Source organism: Diabrotica undecimpunctata, chromosome 6 (assembly GCF_040954645.1).
Source record: "Diabrotica undecimpunctata isolate CICGRU chromosome 6, icDiaUnde3, whole genome shotgun sequence".
Lineage (NCBI taxonomy): Eukaryota > Metazoa > Arthropoda > Insecta > Coleoptera > Chrysomelidae > Diabrotica > Diabrotica undecimpunctata.
In genome coordinates, this window is record NC_092808.1 from 93,465,646 (window position 1) to 93,487,011 (window position 21,366).

General features: G+C 32.9%; 1 protein-coding gene across 1 annotated transcript in view; it reads right to left on the bottom strand.

The window, feature by feature from the left end:
- LOC140442724 (clotting factor G beta subunit-like) overlaps positions 1 to 21,366 on the bottom strand; it is a 139,143-nt gene that overhangs the window by 44,649 nt on the left and 73,128 nt on the right. The window contains exons 4-5 of the mRNA XM_072533707.1: positions 19,830 to 20,170; positions 8,608 to 8,883 (exon numbers count right to left, since the gene is read on the bottom strand). Of these exons, the coding sequence (XP_072389808.1) occupies positions 8,608 to 8,883; positions 19,830 to 20,170 (617 nt within the window). The remainder of the gene's footprint in view (positions 1 to 8,607; positions 8,884 to 19,829; positions 20,171 to 21,366) is intronic.

The window sequence follows — 21,366 nt, forward strand, 5'->3', positions numbered from 1 at the left end:
AGACGTTAGACATTAGAAGAAAATGTAACGTACAGTGTATAAAAGAATGGACTCTAAATAAAAAAATGGAGATTGGAAATGGAGAAAAGAATGGAATAATCACATGAGCAGAACGGGAAGACACGCGTAGTCAAAATAGCCAGAGATAAATCACCAACCATCAGAAGAAGTATAGGACGACCGAGCAAACGATGGGGTGACTACCTTCCATAGAGGTATTAATCCGACAATGAACAAGCCAAATTGCTTATAAAGAGTAAGAAGAGAAGTCTTTAAACAATAGGTTCAAATCGGTTAGCAGAGTTAATTTTACAACTTAATTCTGAATACATTAACCGTAAAACAGATATACGAAACCAAATACTATATAAATATTTTTATCACAAAAAAAAATCACTTATGGATGCGTGATTTATACAAGAGTAGGTATATTCCTTCCTTCTTCTTCATCCTTCTTTTATGTAGGCTTTAAAGCCTGTTTCTTCTTCAATATTAGTCTCTTATTATCGCACCATCTTTTTCTTGATCTGCCAATACTTCTTCGTCCATTTGGTGACTTATCTCGTGCTATTCGTACTATCCTATCCTCTACCATTCTACTAATGTGTTCATTCCACTCCTGTTTCCGTTTTGTCACCCATCCATTTATGTCTTCTATATTGCATGCTCTTGTTATGTTTTCGCTTCTTTCCCTATCCAACAGACCTTTCCCTGATATTCGTGGAAGTATTTTCATCTCTGTTGTTTCTAGTAGTCGTCTCGTTTTAGATGTGTCAAGTATTGTCTCCGCCGTATGGTAATATAGGTCTAATTGCTGCTTTATAGATTCTTATTTTTGTATCTTGTCTTAGATGTTTGTTCTTCCAGATTGTGTCATTAAGAGATCCCGCCGCTTTACTTGCTTTAAGGCTTTGTTGTCGTACTTCTTCTTCAACATCTCTGTAACTAGTTATATCTATTCCCAGATATCAAAACCTTGCTTCCTGCTTTATTATTTTTCCATTAAATTCGATTTTACATCGTAGTGGGTATTTTGATGTTATCATACATTTGGTTTTTTCTGCTGATAGTATAATATTGTATTTCTTGGCTAGTGTATTGAAGATGTGTCGTCTGCATAACATAATATTTGGTTTTGTACTGGTATACACTGTGTTAGTTTTCCATTTATCTTTGCCTGTATTTGATTATGGAAGTAGATGTTTTCGGAGGTTTGTATAATATTGATTGGTATGTTTCTTTTATATAGTAGATGTAGGACGTCTTCGACTTGGATGCGATCAAAAGCCTTTGTCAGGTCTATAAAACATAAATATGCTGGTTTATGGTAGTTGTTGGCCTTTTCTGTGATTTGTCTTAGTACAAATACGACGTCTACTCAATATCTTCCGGATTTGAATCCTTGTTGTTTATCTGATAAAGTTGTTATTTTATTGATTTTGTTGGTTAGGACTTTTTTGATAAGCTTAAATGCGATGTTTAGTAGATTTATTCCTCTATAATTGTTGGGGTCTTCTTTATCTCCTTTCTTGAACATTGGACCATTATGCTGTTTCTCCATACGTCTGGTATCTTACAGTACGATATTAGTTTTTGTATAGGTTTTGTCATCCCTAGGATTATATTTTGTCCTCCGTATTTTAGAAGTTCGTTGGTTATTCCGTCTGGTCTTGGAGACTTTCTATTAATTTATGGCTATCTCTGCTTCCTAAAAACTGATTTCTATTTCGTGTCCTAATTCAGGCACGTTATTGTGTTGATTATTATGTTCATTTCCTTTAAATAGTTTCTTTTCCATTCTTTCCCATTCGTTTGCTGGTATGTTATTGTAATCCTTCAATTCTGTCATTTCTTTCCGTTGGTTGCTTATGAATCTTCATATTTGTTTTTGTGTACCGTAGAAGTCACTTTTTATCCTTTTTGTAAACTGTTCCCAGTGTTCATTTTTTTTCTTCTTACCAACTGCTTTGTTTCATTTCCTGTTCTTCTATAGGTGTCTCGGGATTCTGGAGTATTTGATGTTTTGTACTTCTCGAGGGGAAGTAAATCGAGGGGAAGATTGATCTCTGAAGTCCAGAAAGACAGTCAATCTAAAGGATGAAAACCTTAAGACAAATTTCCTGGCCCTCCAGGTTGGGGGTTGGATCATTGAGCTAGCTCCTTAATATCTAGAAAAAAAACTACTGCAAAAAATCCCAAACCAAGCCTCGGAAATATAGACGGATCTAAACAAAGACGAAAACGGCTACGAAAAAGGACCATGATGATAGGTACATAGAATGTACAAGGAATAAGGGGTAAAACTAAAGAGATCATTAAAGAAGTAAAACAACTTGGCCTCAACATAGTGACCCCCACTGAAACAAAGAAGAAGGGCGTTGGATCAGTAATGAGAGAAGACTACATACACCTGTAGCGGCGTACCAAAGGAAGAAAGAGCTAAGAGAGTATCCGTAATTATTAACAAAAAGTTTAAAAGGAAAATTACCAGCTGGACTGCAATAGATGAAAATATCCTGCAAGTAAATATGACCCTACACCATAAAAAAACAACAATACTAGCAATCTATGCCCCCTCAGAAGGTGAGAATGCAACCACAAAAGACGAATTCTTTGCAAAATTAAACGAAGTTATTAATAGAGTTGGAAATAACCGAGAAATATTTTTATTAGGCGATTTTAATGGAAGAACAGGAAACAAGCGCCACAACAATGTAATTGGACCTTATGGAGAAGACGTCGTAAGTGATAACGGAGAAAGAACTATCAATCTCTGTTAAAGTAATAGACTCAAAATAACTAACGGATATTACTGTCACAAAAACATACACAAATATACATGGTTTCAACCAACAAGGAATCGTAATTCAATAATAGATTACGTGATAGTTAAACAAAATTCACAAATACTCATTAGAGATATTAGAGTTATGAGAGGAGCAGTATGCGGATCAGATCACCACATGGTCAGGGCAAAAATTGTTTCCCCATATAGATTAAAGGACAGTGTCTCATCAAGCCAAGACGAACAACTTTTAGAAAGAATTGATCTTCCTCAATACAATCTGTCCAGTTTAATTCATGAGAGCACCCGCACACTATATAAGACTCGAATGGACTCCAAACTTGACGAAACACTAACAAATACCAAATGCATATATGAGAACATAATATCAAGTATTCATCAAACAGCACAGGAGGTCTTAGGAATCAAACAAATTAAAATTAGTAACAAGCTTTGGTGGAATGAAGACGTCGAAAATGCGGTAACAGAAAAGAAAAGATTATACCATAAGTGGTTGAAGAGATGACGCAGACAAAGACCGATACAATGAAATGAAGAAGAAAACTAGAAAGATAATTATGACCTCCAAAAATGAGATATGGGATAGAAGGTGCAGAGAGATAGAATCTTATATTGGAGGACGACAATGCACTGAGGCGTGGAAGTTTATAAACTCTGTTAAGAAGCCGACTAACGAGAAAGTGATTCTAAATCCCATAAATCCCGAGGATTGGACACATTATTACAAACATCTATTAAATGAGAACAGAGACGAATTTAAATAAGATATGAATTCATCAAGAATCGAAATTCTGGGAGAGCATATTACCATAGATATCAACATAGTTCAAAAAGCTATAGCAGGGATGAAGAATGGAAAAGCAAGTAGACCAGAGGGAGTAACTACGGAATTAATAAAGAATGGCTCAGAGAAATTACACAGAATGATCACGGTGATATTTAACGAATATATTAATGGACATCCAACACCAGATGAATGGAAAACAGCATATATGACCCCAATATATAAAAAGGTGACAGGAGAAATTGTAAAAACTATAGAGGGATATCGGTCACAAGCTCAATGAGTCGACTATACGGTCGAATACTACGGGACCTGATAGAGGAAGATTATCAATCGTCTGAAGACGAAGAACAAGGAGGATTTAGAGCAGGTCGTTCATGTACAGATAACATCTTCTGTCTTAAACAAATTATAGAAAAGAAAATTGTGACAAATAGAGAGTTACATATGACTTTTGTAGATCTTGAGAAGGCATATGACACAGTTCCGCCAAATAAACTATGGGAAGTCCTGGGCACATCAAACATACATCAAACATTGGTTAGTGCTCTCAAAGATCTCATAGATCATATTATGGTTCAAACTCCCAAATGAAATTCGGAAACCTCTTAGCTGAAAAATTTGCAGTTACTAAGGGTCTCAGACAAGGATGTTGTATCTCTCCGACTCTATTTAAGATTTATATCTCTGCAGCTCTGAAACAATGGAAAAGGAAAGTCAAAGGAATGGGTATACAATTGAACGATCAGGATTACATATATACTTTACAGTTTGCAGATGATCAGGTGGTGATCTCAAATGACAAAGATGACATGGAATACATGCTTAGAAAACTAATTGAAGAATACCGGAAAGGGGTATTAAATATCAATTTAGAAAAGACAAAATACCTCTCAATTGGAGCTGAAGCAGAACAACTCGATATCGATGACAATCAAAAAATAAATCCATGCAACGAATATAAATACCTGGGCGTCATCTTCGACCGTAGTGGAAAAGACGAACGAGAAATAGAACAACGAATTGTACAAGCACGAAGAGCTATAGCATGTTTGAACGGAGTTCTATGAAGTAAAGAAATATCAAAGAAAAGAAAATGGAATATCTATGAGACAATGGTTAAAACTAGCCTACTTTATGGAGCTAAGACATGGAGAATAACCGAAAAATATAAGAAAAAGGTCGAAGCCACAGAAATGGATGTTATCAGGTCGATGAGAATATCAAGAGCCGACAGAATACGGAATGAAGTGATAAAACAACAAATGGGTATAGAGGGCACTATAGTTGAGGATATTGAGAGAAAACAGCTCATATGGTATGGGCATGTGAGCCGAATGGGGGACGAAAGATTGCCTAAAAAAACGATGATGTGGCAACCCCCAGAGAAGAGGAAAGGGGGGGGGTAGGTCACGTAGAGATACCTTTGGTCTATTCTGCATTCTGATAGGCTAGAAGATAGCAATTATTGCCACTGTGTTGTGAAGTCAACAAAAATAACCAGGGCTGTACTATACCTACTCATAGACTTTTCGACTATAATTTTAAGGCACTGCAGATGGTATTATGTTGCATTGCCTGAACGTAATCTTTCTTGTGTCGTTTACCAGGATTGGAGTAAAGAGTTTGTATAAGTGGTTTAGTAAGCTAATGGACCTATAGTTTTAAAGATCTAATTTATCTCCTTTTGTAGCTTTTTTTGAGGATTTTAACCGAGATTTTCCATTTATCATTTGGTCCAAAAGTATACCTCTTAGTTTAATTGTCCCAGGTATATCTTCCAGCGGGGCTCTATAACTTTTTTTTTTATTTTTGAGAGCATGTTGAATTTCCTCCCGTGATATATTTGGTATATCGTCCGATCGTATAATGTGTATATTTCTTATTGGTTATTAAATAAGCTCGGGAATAACTTGACTTTGATGTAGGTAATGTTTTATAGAAACTTTTAAATTATATGTAATATGTGTATCTGAGACTATATTTAAAATTTTGTCTTTCAAGTCGGAAAATTTCCCATTTGCCATTTTAGATTTTTCTCCTCAATGGTTATTGTATTTTCTTGTTTTTCATAATTTGTAATTAAAATAAAATAGTTTCTTTATGGTGTTCGTTTGGTGTGTTACGAATTGAAAAAGATAAAAGGCGGTTGAAAAATATATCATATAACTTACATTATATTGCTGTGTATTCACTATATAAAATTAAAAAGGGAAATTTCAAAATATGGCTTAATGTCAGTGGCGCACCCAGGAGGAGAAGGTTTTGAGGGTTAAACCCATCCCTCCTCCCGGGCTTTACTCCGACACTGTTACTCACACATTTTAAGGACTCAAAATGGAGGCACCATAAAAAAAATTTCGGTGCCCAACCAAAACCCCTCCACCCCCAGAAGCAAATTCTAGGTGCGCTACTGCTTAATTTTAATAATAAAAGAAATATTTCAGAACACTTCTTTTGTTAACTCATTTGATCTCTATTAAGTGATATGACTTCACACATAACTATTTCCTAAAAAACAATTTTCTTTTCAAAGAAATAATAAGTATTTTTACTTAAGTAGTACTTAAGTACAAAGAGTAATAGGTACTTTTTTGGTATAGTCCCCTTTTAGCTTTTCCTGCACGACTTTGAAAACTATTCTCCATAAAAACATTCGAGCTTTTGAGTACAAGTTAGACACTGACATTATACCCTTTAAAGCAACTGGGCGGTTTTATTTCATTCCATTGTATTCACTGCTGGCAGCGCTGGACTTACCACCCGCAAAAAGCGTCGAGCCGAAACCCTAATGAATTTTTTAGCGCTTCATATGTTGTACATTAAACATTTTAGTGGCCTTTTTGACGTCAGAAAAAAAAGTTGAAAACGAAGATAAGTGAATAATTAAATTACAAATATGTAAAGACGTATCATAAAAAGTACTTTTCGTATTTGTAATGTGTTAAGTATAATTTTAAATAAAAAAAATTAATAAGAAAATAATATATATATATATATATATATATATATATATATATATTTATATATATATATATATATATATATATATATATTATATATATGCATATATATATATATATAAAGTGATTATTTCGGCCAAAAAATAATTTATAAATATGGAATTATCAGGTACAGTGGTCTCTAATAAAATAATCATTTAATAAACATCTTCAGTTTATAATTGAAACTGAGACAAATTTTAGTATACCATTTTTAGACACAAGGGTAATAAGAACAAATGACAATATTTTGACAGTGGATTGGTACCAAAATCCGACAGCATCAGATAGGTATATAAATTACTATTCTATTCAAATTATACCACCCGTCAAAAATATAATACCGTACTAGGTATTAAAAACGGGATAACAACGGCCATCCCAAATAAACTTAAAAAAAACTGATTTACAACAGTAATTTCTATGATGGTCCGTCCATAATTCTAACAACAAATCAATTAAATATAAAAACTCCCTTTTATTAATTGTCATATCCATATTCAAAAATGTTCCTAATATTAGTATAGCTAAATATAATACCATAAACAGCAAAAACTGTTGCCAATAGCTCAATTCCGGCTTTACGATTGGTCAAATGGCAACCATAATTGCAGCCAATGGTATTGCCCGAAATTGAGCATTGGCTGTCGTGCAAGCTCCAATGACAGAGCGCCATGGAGCACTTGACCTACTTAATTTCATATAAGTATAGGTGCACGACGGCCAAAAATTCGTTCTGGTCTGGACATGGATCCGCAGAACCAGCCTTCTTGGCATTACAGACCTTCTGGTTGATTTAGTTCCCAGAAACTCTGCTTTGTATTACACCTAACCACTATCCTTTTATTTCAGGATTTTTCTAAGTTCTCTAGCGATACATAGTTTAATAATAAAATAATAATAAAATAATAGCAGATGTTTTTCCCTCTTTTAGATTATTATTATTGAAATATTTAGCATAATAGTTTAATCTGCTGTTTCAGGATTCATAAAAAAACTTACAGTGACTTGTGGGCTTGGTAAATTATACTAAACTTTAAATGAAGATGACCCATTCTGCACTTAATTAATCTTTACTTTTGATTTAACTAGTACTATTTTATTGACTGCATCCTGTCACTAACACTACTGCCTAATGATACAACTTATTTCTAAAGATAAGCCTGTTTTTAAACCTTAGATGAACTAAACTGAAAATTAAAGTTACTGGGGGACAAAGCCCAGTACCTGGCGAAAAAGCCAGATTTCTTTAAAAGCTGAACAGGTGAAAATTTCAGTTCTCACGCATATGTGATTTTTCGCGGGAAAAACAACTCCTTGTCCTCATGACGACTACAATCTATCAATCGGTTGGTGAAATTTCTAAGCATCTGGCAGATGAATCTGGCAAATGAAAACTTTGATAATAAATTGTGCAGGCAAACCAGTGAATATTTATTCTATTCCAAGCAAACTAAAGTGTTTTTGTTCAGCGATTTTTAAAACGCAAATAAAAAAGATGTACAGAATGGGATTTCAAATACGTGAATTAAAACATGGATTATTTAATTGTTACAATATGTATTTTGTGTGCGTTTCGTTTTACGATCGGAAAATAAATTGTTTAAAAAAAGTAGTGACGTGATTTTCAACCATAAACATTCTCTAAATCCTAATGAAAATATAACCATACTGGTTTTATAAAGTCCAAATACTAGGCTGGCTCCTTACCATACAATAGTCAACCATTATTATCAAAATTTAAATCAATTTCAGAAACAGCTGAAATACTATTTATCTTTTAAAAGAATTTTGTATAAACATTATGTCAACCAAGCGTGTGTTTGTCCTATATTTATTTTACATATATATATATATATATATATATATATATATATATATATATGTGTGTGTGTGTGTGTGTGTGTGTGTGTGTTTTATTTTACTTATTTTGAGTTATTTTTATTTATGAACATCTCAAACTAACTGGTAGGAAATTTAGAAATTATAGTTATTATAATTGTTTTTATATTTACCTGATTTATATGATACGCAATAGTTGTCATTGGTTAAGACTTCTTTTAGGTAGGGCGTTAGTGTTATACATTCTTTATTGTCAATTCTCAAAACATTGGATTCGAGAAGATTTCCAACAATTCCATCTTTTCCAATCTGGAAACCAGTAATAACTAATTTGTCACTATCTCCGTTTTCAGTTCCCAAACAAACTGGTCTATAGTCTTTATTAACGTCGACGTGATCTAGCAGTCTGATAATAGCAATATCGTCGATGATTGAATCAGCTCTATAACCTAGGAAACAATATGAAAAGTTAAATTACATATTTTTAATATCGTATAACATAAATTTTTAACATAAAGTATTATTATAATACACTCAGGTGCACAAAAATTTGATTCATCACATATTTTCCATTTATTGAAAGTTTTAAAACTTAGGACTGGTTGTATGATATTTAAATTTCTGTAAAATATAGGATATCATGATTTTGTCAAAAATTTAAGTTTAATGAGCGGCAAAAAATTAATTTGTTATCGTACTAATTTTATAAACCAGATCAATTTGGTATAAAAACATTTTGGGTTCAGAATTTTTTATTGTAATATAATGACATTAACACCAACGGATGCTGTAAAAGCCGTGGTTTTGGTGCAAGATGCTCGTAGCCAATATTAAGTGATATTTGTAAGTCGTTGTGCTGTTCAAAGGACCATCAGGCGATTCAATGAGAATTGCAGCTACACTAGAAGGTCAGGATCAGATCGTAGGAGATCAACATCCGCACGCGATGATTGATAGTTGCTTTCTTGTATTAAGAAATAGACATCTTATTTTAACTAAGCTGTCAAATTGCCCGAATGAAGTTCGAAATGTACATGTAAGTGGGTGGACAATTCATCGACGACTTCACCCAGCATATTCATTATCCAGAAGACCAGCCCTATGTCCCCATCTATCCGTGGAATACTGCAGAGTTCGACTTGCTTTTGCAAGGAAACACAAATATTGGAATTACGCAGATTAGAGTAATTTTTTGTTCTCAGATAAGTCCAGGTATTGCTTGAGGTCATTATACGGTCGCCAAAAAATCTGAAGAAGACAAGGAGAACGTTTACCTAATACAATATTGCCGACAGAATAACCTATCCAGGAGGCTTAGTTATGGCTTGAGCTGGTATAAGTTTCATGCCCGTACTGACTTAGTTCTTGTGGATAGAGGTTCCATGACAGGAGCAAGCTACGTAACAACTAGGTTAGATGAACATGTGGTACTTTTTGCGCCATTCAAAGGACCTAATTTTATTGTTATGGCCGATAATGTGTGTCCCTAACATGTCCCCATGTATGTTAGAATCGACCTTAATCCAATCCAACATTTAAAGGAAACAATAAGAATACAAATTTAAGTTCAGCTACCCCGTCCAAACAATTTGACTGAGCTTAGTGCATGGCATGCAGGCTATTCTAAGGACCCAAGGAAATACTATTAAGTAATAACAATAAATGACATAAACATTATTTTATTATAACTGTTTTTGACGTGACAACGTCTTAAATTAGGTTGTGGCTCAGAGTCACTCATGAACAAGTGTAACGCCCGCTCACGTCTGTTACGATGAGTCACCGAACGAGAGAGAGGCCCGCCGGACCGGCGAATGCCTTGCGTCTCTCTCCCACTCAAACATGATCGGTCCGCTGCGCGCGCAGCACTAGAGAATTAAGCGCGTTGAATCGGTGCGTGCTTGTGTCTCTGTCTTTCTCGAGCGTTCTTGGCGTTGGATTACACATTACAGCAGAAACACTTCCTTTCATTTCATATTTCTCCTATCATCGTCCTATTCTCAACAAAATCACTCAAATAGACATTAGTTAAGTTTAAGTTTACATGTACAATGTTTTAGTAAACAAAATATATTTCTATAGTTAAAATTTGTGCAATTCTTATTTTCATTCAATTCCTTGTTCCTATTGTGCAATTTAATAATATTCATATCAATAAATATTCTACCGAGAAAAAGACGTTGTCACGTAAAATCTTCGCCCGTAAAACCGACTTTACAGGCAACCGATTTTTTATCAACAAAGTCACTTTTCATTTTTTCAATATTTGAATTATGTCATATGTTTTTATAAACAAATATTTGTATTTCTTAATTTAATTTAATGTTTCTCCTTAAATATATGTTCAATTTATAAGTGACATCTCCAAAAATATGTCTTCTTCTATATAAAACAGTGGATCGAATTTTTTGCACCTGAGTGTATGAGTTAGAGTACTAACTAAAAAACCAATCTTTCTGAAATATTTCAAATACGAACTTAACTTTTGAATAGTTCTACGTAACACCGGTCATATAAAATGCAAATACCAAAAATTTACAGTTTCATGTTATTTTACATAAAGTAACATAATAAAACAAAATAAGAGAATTGCATACTAACAAAAAATACATTTTTTATGTTTACAAAGTCGCAATAGGTTTTCAAAAACCCTGAGAAGGCATGTATGCCGTGAATAACGCTTGGACATTCCATCTTTGAGTAGAGAAGGATAACCACCTAAACAAGTCAGAGACGAACTTTTCCAATCTCAGCGCTCTCCAGATGCTCCACCATCCTCCTACAAGTAATCTTCTATCGTAGAAGGACTACTATCGTCTTAATTGCGAGTCATATGAAAAATTTTTGAAAAAAGGGAGCTTGATATGACGTCTCCTCCGTGTAAGGTGCCGGATAGTTCCGTTCTTATCTATATCATCTTTATCTGCTTAAAAACTTTTCTCCCTTATCCTCCATACACTTTCATTGTTATGTAAAGTTTATTTCTAAAGATAAATCGAAATAACTTGGCTCTAATACTGAGTAATCCAATTTGCATATAACCGCTCAACTTAGTGGACGATTGTAGACGATTTCTCAACATTAAGCTATTTTCCAGAAGTCGTTTTTTTAACTGCCATTTCGCTTATTTTACCTTTTTTCACTCCCAGGACACCATAGATGTAATCGTTTATCACTGCGGATTATTCCAGGACTATCCTGATGAAATTTTAATCATCTGCTGTAAATAATTGTATGTTCATATGTCATTACTACTGGAACGATTTTAAAACAGTGCTCAAAAATAAACAGGTAAACCTGATTGTCCAATAGTCTAACAGCAATTTTCGCTGTTTGCCTTTCAGATACTACTAATCTCTAAAATAACCTGTCTTAAAGAAAGCGATTTTACGAATATGAGAAGTAGGGATTATTCCCAACACACGAGACACAGAACGTTGACTAAGACCATATTTAATCAAAACAACTTTAGAAACAAAAGTCCGGCCCCGATATCTAGCAGATCATACAGCTTTATATCGGTTGTGACAAATTATTATACTATTAGGTAGTTAAAATTAAAAATATAATCTAATTTTTATACTGTTTGCAACTTAAAGTTAAATGTGACAGTTGTGCAGTGAATATTGTAGAATTCTGTGAGTACAAAACTGCATGATTAATAACCTTAAAATCAGAAGTTTAAAAGGCAAAATATTTTATCGATTTCAATTCAACTTATCGATTATCGACAACAACTTTCTGCTGGTTCTTGCTTCTAACAAGTAATTAGGCTAGGCTGCTGTTCAATTTTATTAAGTGGCCAGGTCCGGCTTCAGATCCTCTGTGCCAATGTACATAAATTCTCAGCGGGAAGATGGATGAACCGGAATCAGCTACTACCTCACGAAATATACCCACTACATCACATATATCTTACTCCAATGCATTAAACAGTTTCAAATATCCTTCAAAAGACCAATACTTTCAACCATACAAGGAATAAAAGTTTTCGAATATGTATAAGCTGTTGGATCAATAGTACAGCCCAAGAATGTTGTTTGGGCATCCAAAATAGCAAACAACCGTGTCTGCATCTACCTCTCCTCTAAATATGTAGTTGATCAATTTCTTAGCTCCCACAAATATAAATATTGATGGTAACCAGATTGAAGTAAGAAGACTTATAACCCCTGCCCAGAGACTTATCATATCTAATGTATGCCCTACTATACCTAATAGCATACTTGAAGAGCACTTAAAAACTATGGGTATAAAATCCGCCTCCAACATGACGGTTCTACGAGTAGGCATGCAAGACTCGTACTCAGCTTTAGGAGGCAAATGTTCATAAGTCCTTTAGAAAATACATCAATTCCTGACTCATTTATAATCTCATTCGACAATACATCATATCGACTATACATTTCCATAGATAGTTTAAACTGCTCCAGATGCAAGATTGTCGGACATCACGATTCTGACTATCCTTCTTTATCATCATCAAGCAACTCAATTAATCAAATGGAAACTGACCACCACGTGAATATACATAACTCTACCAATGAAAAGTATAATCAGCTACAAGATCAACCACGAAACCAATACCAAGAAGATACCGAAACATTAAAGAAACCAGAACCCAATACCATACAAAATCACGCATCAGCTACAAAGGACCAAACCACTTCCTCACAAACAAACAATGAATTACAAATTTTGAATCAACCAAAAATATACCAAGGTAATTCCTTAGTAATTGAAAGCGATAGAAAAACCACTCTGACCTGAAATTACTCCTGCAACTAAAAGACAAATATCCTCTCCTGAAATTCTTGAAAATGACCTACCTCCTCCCGATACTCAAAAGCCTAAGAAAAAGCCTAAAACCCAAGAAGATATTCCAATTATTCTAAATCAAATTAAAGAAAAAAGTCATGTCCTTTATAGAATAAGGTGAAAACATACGTCAATAATTCTCGCAATACTTGTGGGCTATGTTTTAATAATTCGTTCTTTATCCGTTATTTTATCGTTTTCATCGTATTCAACTTCATATGTTGTAAGGGTGTTTATGAATTGCGGTCTTGTTTCAGTCAAAAGTTGTGAGTAATGTTCGATCCAAGATCTTTCTTCTATTAAATCTATTCAACTCACTTCTTTTCTGTTTGTTCTCAGGATGTTTACCGTCTTTTAGGCTTCTCTTGATCTTCTTGACTCTATGTATTTTTTAAGCTCTTCGCATTTACTTTCCCAGGAAACATTTTTCTTTCTTTAGTTACTAGATTTTTTGCTACTTTGTTTGATCTTGCGTATGTTCGTCTTGCGTATGTTCGACTATCTCGGTCAGTTTTTGACACACATATATATATATATATATATATATATATATATATATATATATATATATATATATATATATATATATATATATATATGGTGATGGTGATATATATGGTGATGATAAATGACCAATGGGATCCTCAACAAGCAATAAAATGCCGTACCGAACAAGCAAGACAAGCTTTTCTTAAATTTAAACCACTACTTTGTAACCGCAATCTTTCCTTCAATCTCCGTTACAGAATGGTTAAGTGCTATGTATGGTCCATATTGTTATACGGCATGGAGACATGGACGTTAAAAATATCTTCCATTAAGAAGTTGGAAGCCTTCGCAATGTGGACCTTGCGAAGAATGTTCCGCATACCATGGACAGATAGGGTGAGAAACGAGGAAGTCCTAAGAAGAGCAAATACTGAGAGAGAATTGCTCAGCTTGATCAAGGCACGATACCTGGGCCAGATTGGATACCTGGGCCACATCCTGAGAGGGGAAAAATACGCAATCCCTCAACTAATTATCCAAGGAAAGATTGAGGGCAAGAGAGGAGTAGGTCGCAAACAAATGTCGTGGCTGCGAAATATAAAGAACTGGACAGGCGTAACTAACACTGGCGAACTTTTGCATGCCGCAAAAGACAGACGTCTGACCTTAAGATAATACGCACTATAGGTGCACGGCACCATAAGAAGAAGATATATATATATATATATATATATATATATATATATATATATATATATATATATATATATATATATGTATATATATATATATATGTATATATATATATGTATATATATATATATGTATATATATATATATGTATATATATATATATATATGTATATATATATATATATATATATATATATATATATATACAGATTGAACGAATTTAAAACGGAACATACGAAATCAATGTATTTCAGCTCAACTCCGCTCAAGGTGGTTGGCCAACAAAAGGTTGTCAAATAATTATATTATAAAAATCCAATAATTCAGCGGGCTGCTGGATTCGGAACTCATTCAAGAACAAGTCAAAACTCCACCCAAATAGGTTGCCTAGAATCACTGAAAAAACTAGACTAAACAAGCAGTTATTATGCCGTCAAACCACTTATCGCTTCCTTATAGTCCAAGAGATAGAGCCGAAATTTTGAACTAATCAGTAATATTTCTCTATTGGAATATATTCATTGTAACTGGGTTAAGACTTTGCCTTACAGGCGGACGCCCCTCGTGGTACAGGGGGTGGCTATACAGGGATAAAGTTGTCATTTTTTTCGGAAAAATTAACGATCAATAATATGGTCGAAAATTTGCCCAGAGTAAGATCTTGGTATAACTAGACGAAATCCCAAAGGGCGGACGCGAGAGTAGACACATAAGGTGTGGCGGACAGGGGTGAAATTGCAATTTTTTGGGGAAAAATTAACGATAAGTAATATGTCCGCCATTTTCATGGCTCATTATTTAGCCCCTAAAAACTTTAAATTCAAAAGGGCAGACAGCTGGGTTGGTACAGAGAGCCATAAAACCGGGTCAAATGTACCACTTGCCTGCGCATTTTAGGTCTCGGTAACAATTTTCAACTGTTACTATTCTGAGAAGCGTCAAGTAGAGTTTTCCTCAAAATTTTTCAAAAAAATTTCCGTAAATGAAAATTTTCGTAATTTTTTGAGGTAAAATCTAATTTGTAGAATCCTTTCGATTTTCTGTAAGTTATACCATGATTTTTTTCCAAAAATTTTCAAACGATTTTTCCGATAAGAGAAAAAAATTTAGAAAAACTTATCTAAAAATTTGATAAAACTCTACGTCATCGTCTGAATCTTTTATAGAATATTTTGTAGTATTAAAATGATATTATGATAATGTTTTTTTTCCAAACTAAAGTCACATTTACTTTACAAATCACATTTTTTTCTTAAATATAAATATTTTACGAACTAATTTTTAATTTAATAAATGTTTGATATTTTTTATTACAATAAAAAGGTTTTTAAATTTATATTGCATAAATAATGATTGTTCAGATATAAGAAAAATTTGATTTATTATTACATTAATAATCAAATACAAAATATATTATTTCTATTTATCAATAAATAAAATTCAATTTGTAGAATTCCTTTCACATTTTACAAATAATTATTAATAAAAATCAATTTAATAGTGGAATTATCAATTTTTTAAGTTTTGAAACTTACTTTGTAGATATTTTCAATATTTTTTTTTACCTTTCAAATTGATTGAATTTGTTTTCATTAGTTAATTATAATTTTACAAATACCAAGATGCTTTTATTCAACTTGGTGAAACTGACTTCGATTGTAATGAAGTTTTTGAAACTTTCGTATGTCACTTATATGGAACAGGACTGACGAGAACAATTCCAAAAAGAAAAGTAAACGATGTCAGATTTTCACTATTTAACTGGCAGTATAAGTTGCATGATGTGAACGAACCTTAAAAAAAAAACTAAAAAATTTCGATGCTTCAAGCTTACCACCATGTCAAGATGAATTACACCAACATCTACTGCGAGCTCATTATATTTCAAATATTTGGACAAATGCTCATAAAAAAGTACCAACAGAATTGATTGTTGAAGAACATGGTTGGGAGTTTGAAAATGAAACATATAAATTTAAATGGTTTAGTGGACCTCAGATGTCAGAATCAGTTCGAGAAGTAGTGATTGAAAATGAAGCAGATAATGAATGTGATATTATTGAAAGTGAAAGTGACGAAGATGATGAATGTAATGACATCAATGAGAGTGAGAAAAATGACGAAATTTTTAAAATTTTTCTAAATTTTTTTTTCTTATCGGAAAAATCGTTTGAAAATTTTTGGAAAAAAATCATGGTATAACTGACAGAAAATCGAAAGAATTCTACAAATTAGATTTTACCTCAAAAAATTACGAAAATTTTCATTTACAGAAATTTTTTTGGAAAATTTTGAGGAAAACTCTACTTGACGCTTTTCAGTATAGTAACAGAAGTGAGAATACAAATTTTCAAATCAATCGGTATAAAAATATCATAATAAAATCAGTTTGAAAATTGTTGCCGAGACCTAAAATGCGCAGGCAAGTGGTACATTTGACCCCGTTTTATGGCTCTCTGTACCAACCCAGCTGTCCGCCCCTTTGGATTTATAGTTTTTAGGGTCTAAATAATGAGCCATGAAAATGGCGGACATATTACTTATTGTTAATTTTTTCCCCAAAAAATTGCAACTTCACCCCTGTCCGCCACCCCTTATGTATCCACTCATCAGTCCTTTGGGATTTCGTCTAGTTATACCAAGATCTTACTCTGGGCAAATTTTTAGCCATATTATCGATCGTTAATTTTTCCGAAAAAAATTACAACTTCATCCCTGTATAGCCACCTCCTGTACCACGAGGGGCGTCCGCCTGTAAGGCAAAGTCTTAACCCAGTTACAATGAATATATTCCAATAGAGAAATGTCATATTACTGATCAGTTCAAAATTTCGGCTCTATCTCTCCGACTATTAGGCAAGCTCCTCTTTCCTTTCAAGGAGACTGATAGTTGAACGATATTTTATACAATGTCTATCACCGGGTATGGATTTATTTTTGTCCAAGTTTTATATTGGTCCACTATTTCAAATGCAGTTCAAACAGATATATATTAAATTGTATGTTCCGTTTTAAATTGGTTCAATCTGTATATATATATATATATATATATATATATATATATATATATATATATATATATATATATATATGCTTTCTGGCAAATTTTGATTTATATTCTATTAGTAATTATACTTCATAAGAATAAGAAAAAATATTAAAAGAAGAAGTGGTGTCGTTTGCAATGTCCATAATGACATTTTCTCTTAATCACAATTCACAGTTGGCTGGTACACTTGGCCTTTAAAACTGTTTTTTAATTTTGTCTTTTTCTTATGTGCCAGTTTATATAATTTGTCAATTTAAAAAAATTTTTACACCATGTATTTTTTAATTTTTAACTCATTTTATGAGTGGTGCGTAAAATTTTCACATGTTACTGTAACATCCAATACATAAAAAAAAATTTTTTTTCGAGGATGTTTTACTAACATCAGCACTTTATTTCAGTTTTTCCTGATGATGAAAATTTTTCGTAAAACATTTTCGAAAGCTTGAAACTCAGCTAAAAGAGTACACTTATTTCACTGCTGCGTATCCCAATAATCCTCAAAGCTCCGTTTTCTAACGTAGTCAGCAAAGACTTTTTTTTCCTTTTTTATTTATTTATTTATTTATATATATATATATATATATATATATATATATATATATATATATATATATATAATAAAACACTGAAAACTATGTTTTTAAAACTTCCAGAAAATTTATTATAATATTTTATCACTACAGCGGTTTCGACATAATGCCTTTCTCAAGTGATCTATTTTTATAGTCTTTGACACAATAGGTTGAGGGAGGGAAACTGTTTGTCTCAGGTTGTTATTCAATGAAATTATGTCTGTGTTTTTTAATTTGTTAATTTCCATAGATTCTCATAGAGATAGTTTAAGGCTTTTATTTTGGATGTGAAGAATTTGAAATTCGTCATTAAAAAAATGATCATGATCTAGAAGGTGAAGTGCTTGTGTAGAATCTGTTTTCGTATTATTTAAAGTCCTTTTATGTTCTCCTATACGTTTGTAAAAGGTTCTACCAGTTTGACCGATATAAGTTTGTGGGTCGTCACTACATTTAAGTTTGTATACACCACTGTGTAAGTGATTATTTTGGCTCTTGTTGTTTTTAATATACTTGCCTAAGGTGTTGTTTGTTCGAAAAACTGTTATTATTCTTTTCTTCTTTATGTATTTGGCTATTTTTGTTGTTATTTTGCCTGTATATGTAATCGAGCAGAGGATACTGGGTTTTTTCTCTGGTGGTGGAAATACTAATTTTAGGGTTTTCTTGTTAGTTTTTGATTTAAAATTTTATTAATTGTTTGTTCGGTGTACCCATTGTTTACTGCTATTTGCTTAATGATATTTAGTTCTGTCTCAAAGTTGTATTTTTATATCGGAATGTCTATTAATCTATGTAAAATGCTATGATAGGCTGCCAGTTTATGTTGTGTAGGATGAGATGATGAATTGTGTATAGTCGTGTCAGTATGGGTAGGTTTATGAAATACGGAGAACTCATGTTTATTTGTAAGTCTGATGATTTTTAAATGTAAAAAATTAATGGATTGATTTTGTTCTGTTTCTATTGTAAATTCAATATAACTATGGAGTGAATTAATATACGATAAAAATTGGTCAAGTTGTCTGTTAGATCCTGTAAAACATACCAGTACATCCTCAAAAGCACTTTCACAGTGATGTATACAAACTTAAATGGGGCGACTGCCCAAAAACTTACATCGGTCAAACTGGTAGAACCTTTAACAAACGTACAGCAGAACATAAAAGGACTTTGAATAATAAGAAAACAGATTCTACATATGCACTTCACCTTCTAGATCACAATCATTCTTTTAATGGCGAATTTCAAATTCTTCACATCCAAAATAAAGGCCTTAAGCTATTTTTATTAGAATCTATGGAAATTAATAAATTAAAAAACACAGACATAATTCTGAATTACCAACTTGAGACAAACAGTTCCCCCCTCCTTAACCAATTTTTAATTAAAGACTATAAATTGTAAACACATCAAAAAATAGATCACTTGAGAAAGGCACGCTACCGAAACAGCTGTAGTGATAAAATATTATAATAGATTTTGTGGAAGTTTTGAAAACTAAATTTTCATTGTTTTATATCAAATGAATTTCCATGAAGTAACGGTCGAGTCCATTACTTTGATTTTAATATAGAAAAAATTATAATCAACGACTATGTAATCTGAGAATTAGTATTTTATATATTAAATAACAGAAAATTAAGAAATTTATGGTAAAATATGTAAAATCTATACGATTTTTTAAATAGCAAATCTCTATATTTTCACAACATCACCACTAAGTTATTAGCACAAAATACGTCAATAAAAATAATACAGCATAACTAACCTGGATGAACAAATATTTCGCGGACAAAATGTTGATCCTTTGTTTCTTTATCACTGCCAAGGTAAACTTTTACGAATGCTCGTGGAATGACCTGAGTATCATTTATAAAAGTAACACAGTGAGCACTTGTTAATAAATAATCAGAACTTATAAGAAGAGCTTCGCAAGCATATCTTTTTTCTTTGGCAATATGAAGGTAGATAGATGCTTGCCAAGGATATTGGTTAGATGGATAAGAAACGCCACATTCAAATGGTAGTTTTGGATATTCTGGCTTATGTTGAATACTTGATAAAAAGTAATCTGCGTTAGCATCTCCATGAAACACGTCGTGCCGGTTACTGAAACAAAAATATATAACTTAACTTAAAAAATAATATCTAAATAATAGATAGATAATTTAAAAATAATTTACAGTAACAAAAATAGATAAATATAACCTTTTTAAATGATCCAATTGTCAAAATATCAGTGCCTAATGCAGAAAATTGACAAGAACATTTTAGTTAGCTTCTCTTAAGGTGTCTTTCTGAAAATTCTATTGTTTGCATTATACGCGCTTTTTTCTGAGATTTGGACCTAATAAATACAGGGTGTCCAGAAACGAAGGCCAGAGATTTCTCAGATAATTTTAAGACAATTTAACCCAATTCACCTAGTCCGAAAATGACTTCTGCGGGAACTAGAGCTCTTTAAAAATAGCGCCTTGAAATTAAATTTTTACTTATTTACTACAACAATTTATATCCTTTTCATTTTACTGCTACAGGGAGATTTTTCTGTTCGTGAAGAATTCGCTAGATGGTTACAAAATCAGAAAAATCAAAATGAAGATTTTTTCAGATTCATACGTTTTGCGACGAAGCTTCATTCACAAAAATGGAATTTTTAATGTACATATTGCACATTATTATCGCGTTGGTGACAATTTCCACGTTGTATAAGAATTTAAGCATCAGCATAGGTTTACCATAAACGTCTGAGTATGAGTAGTTAACGATTATCTTCTTGGACCTGTGGAGTTGCCTGCTCATTTAAATGGTGCAGATTACTTACATGTACTGCAAAATATATTCCTTCTGGCCCATTTTCTTGATAATAACTACGAAGACCACTAGATTGAAAGAGGCGGTCCATTTGCTTGGCTAGCAAAGTTACCAGATTTTAATCCTTGCGATTATTGTGTTTGGTGATACATAAATAGCCGGAACACAATCAGCCGGAAATACGAAACGTAGCGGGGTTTGAAGTGGTAAGCCGTTTCAATTACTTAGGTTCTGTTATAACAAACAATGGTGGATGCGAAGAAGAGATACGTCGACGCCTTACAATAGCCAGATCAGCAACGGTCAAACTTATTAAAATCTGAAAAGATACGGACCCAACCAGGAACACGAAACTGCGCCCAGTACGGACGCTTATCTTTCCTATTGCTACCTATGCGTCAGAAACTTGGACCATTAAAAGTCCGAATCACGACGTATAATGGCTTTTGAAATGTGGGTATATCGTAAAATGATGAGCATACCCTAGACAG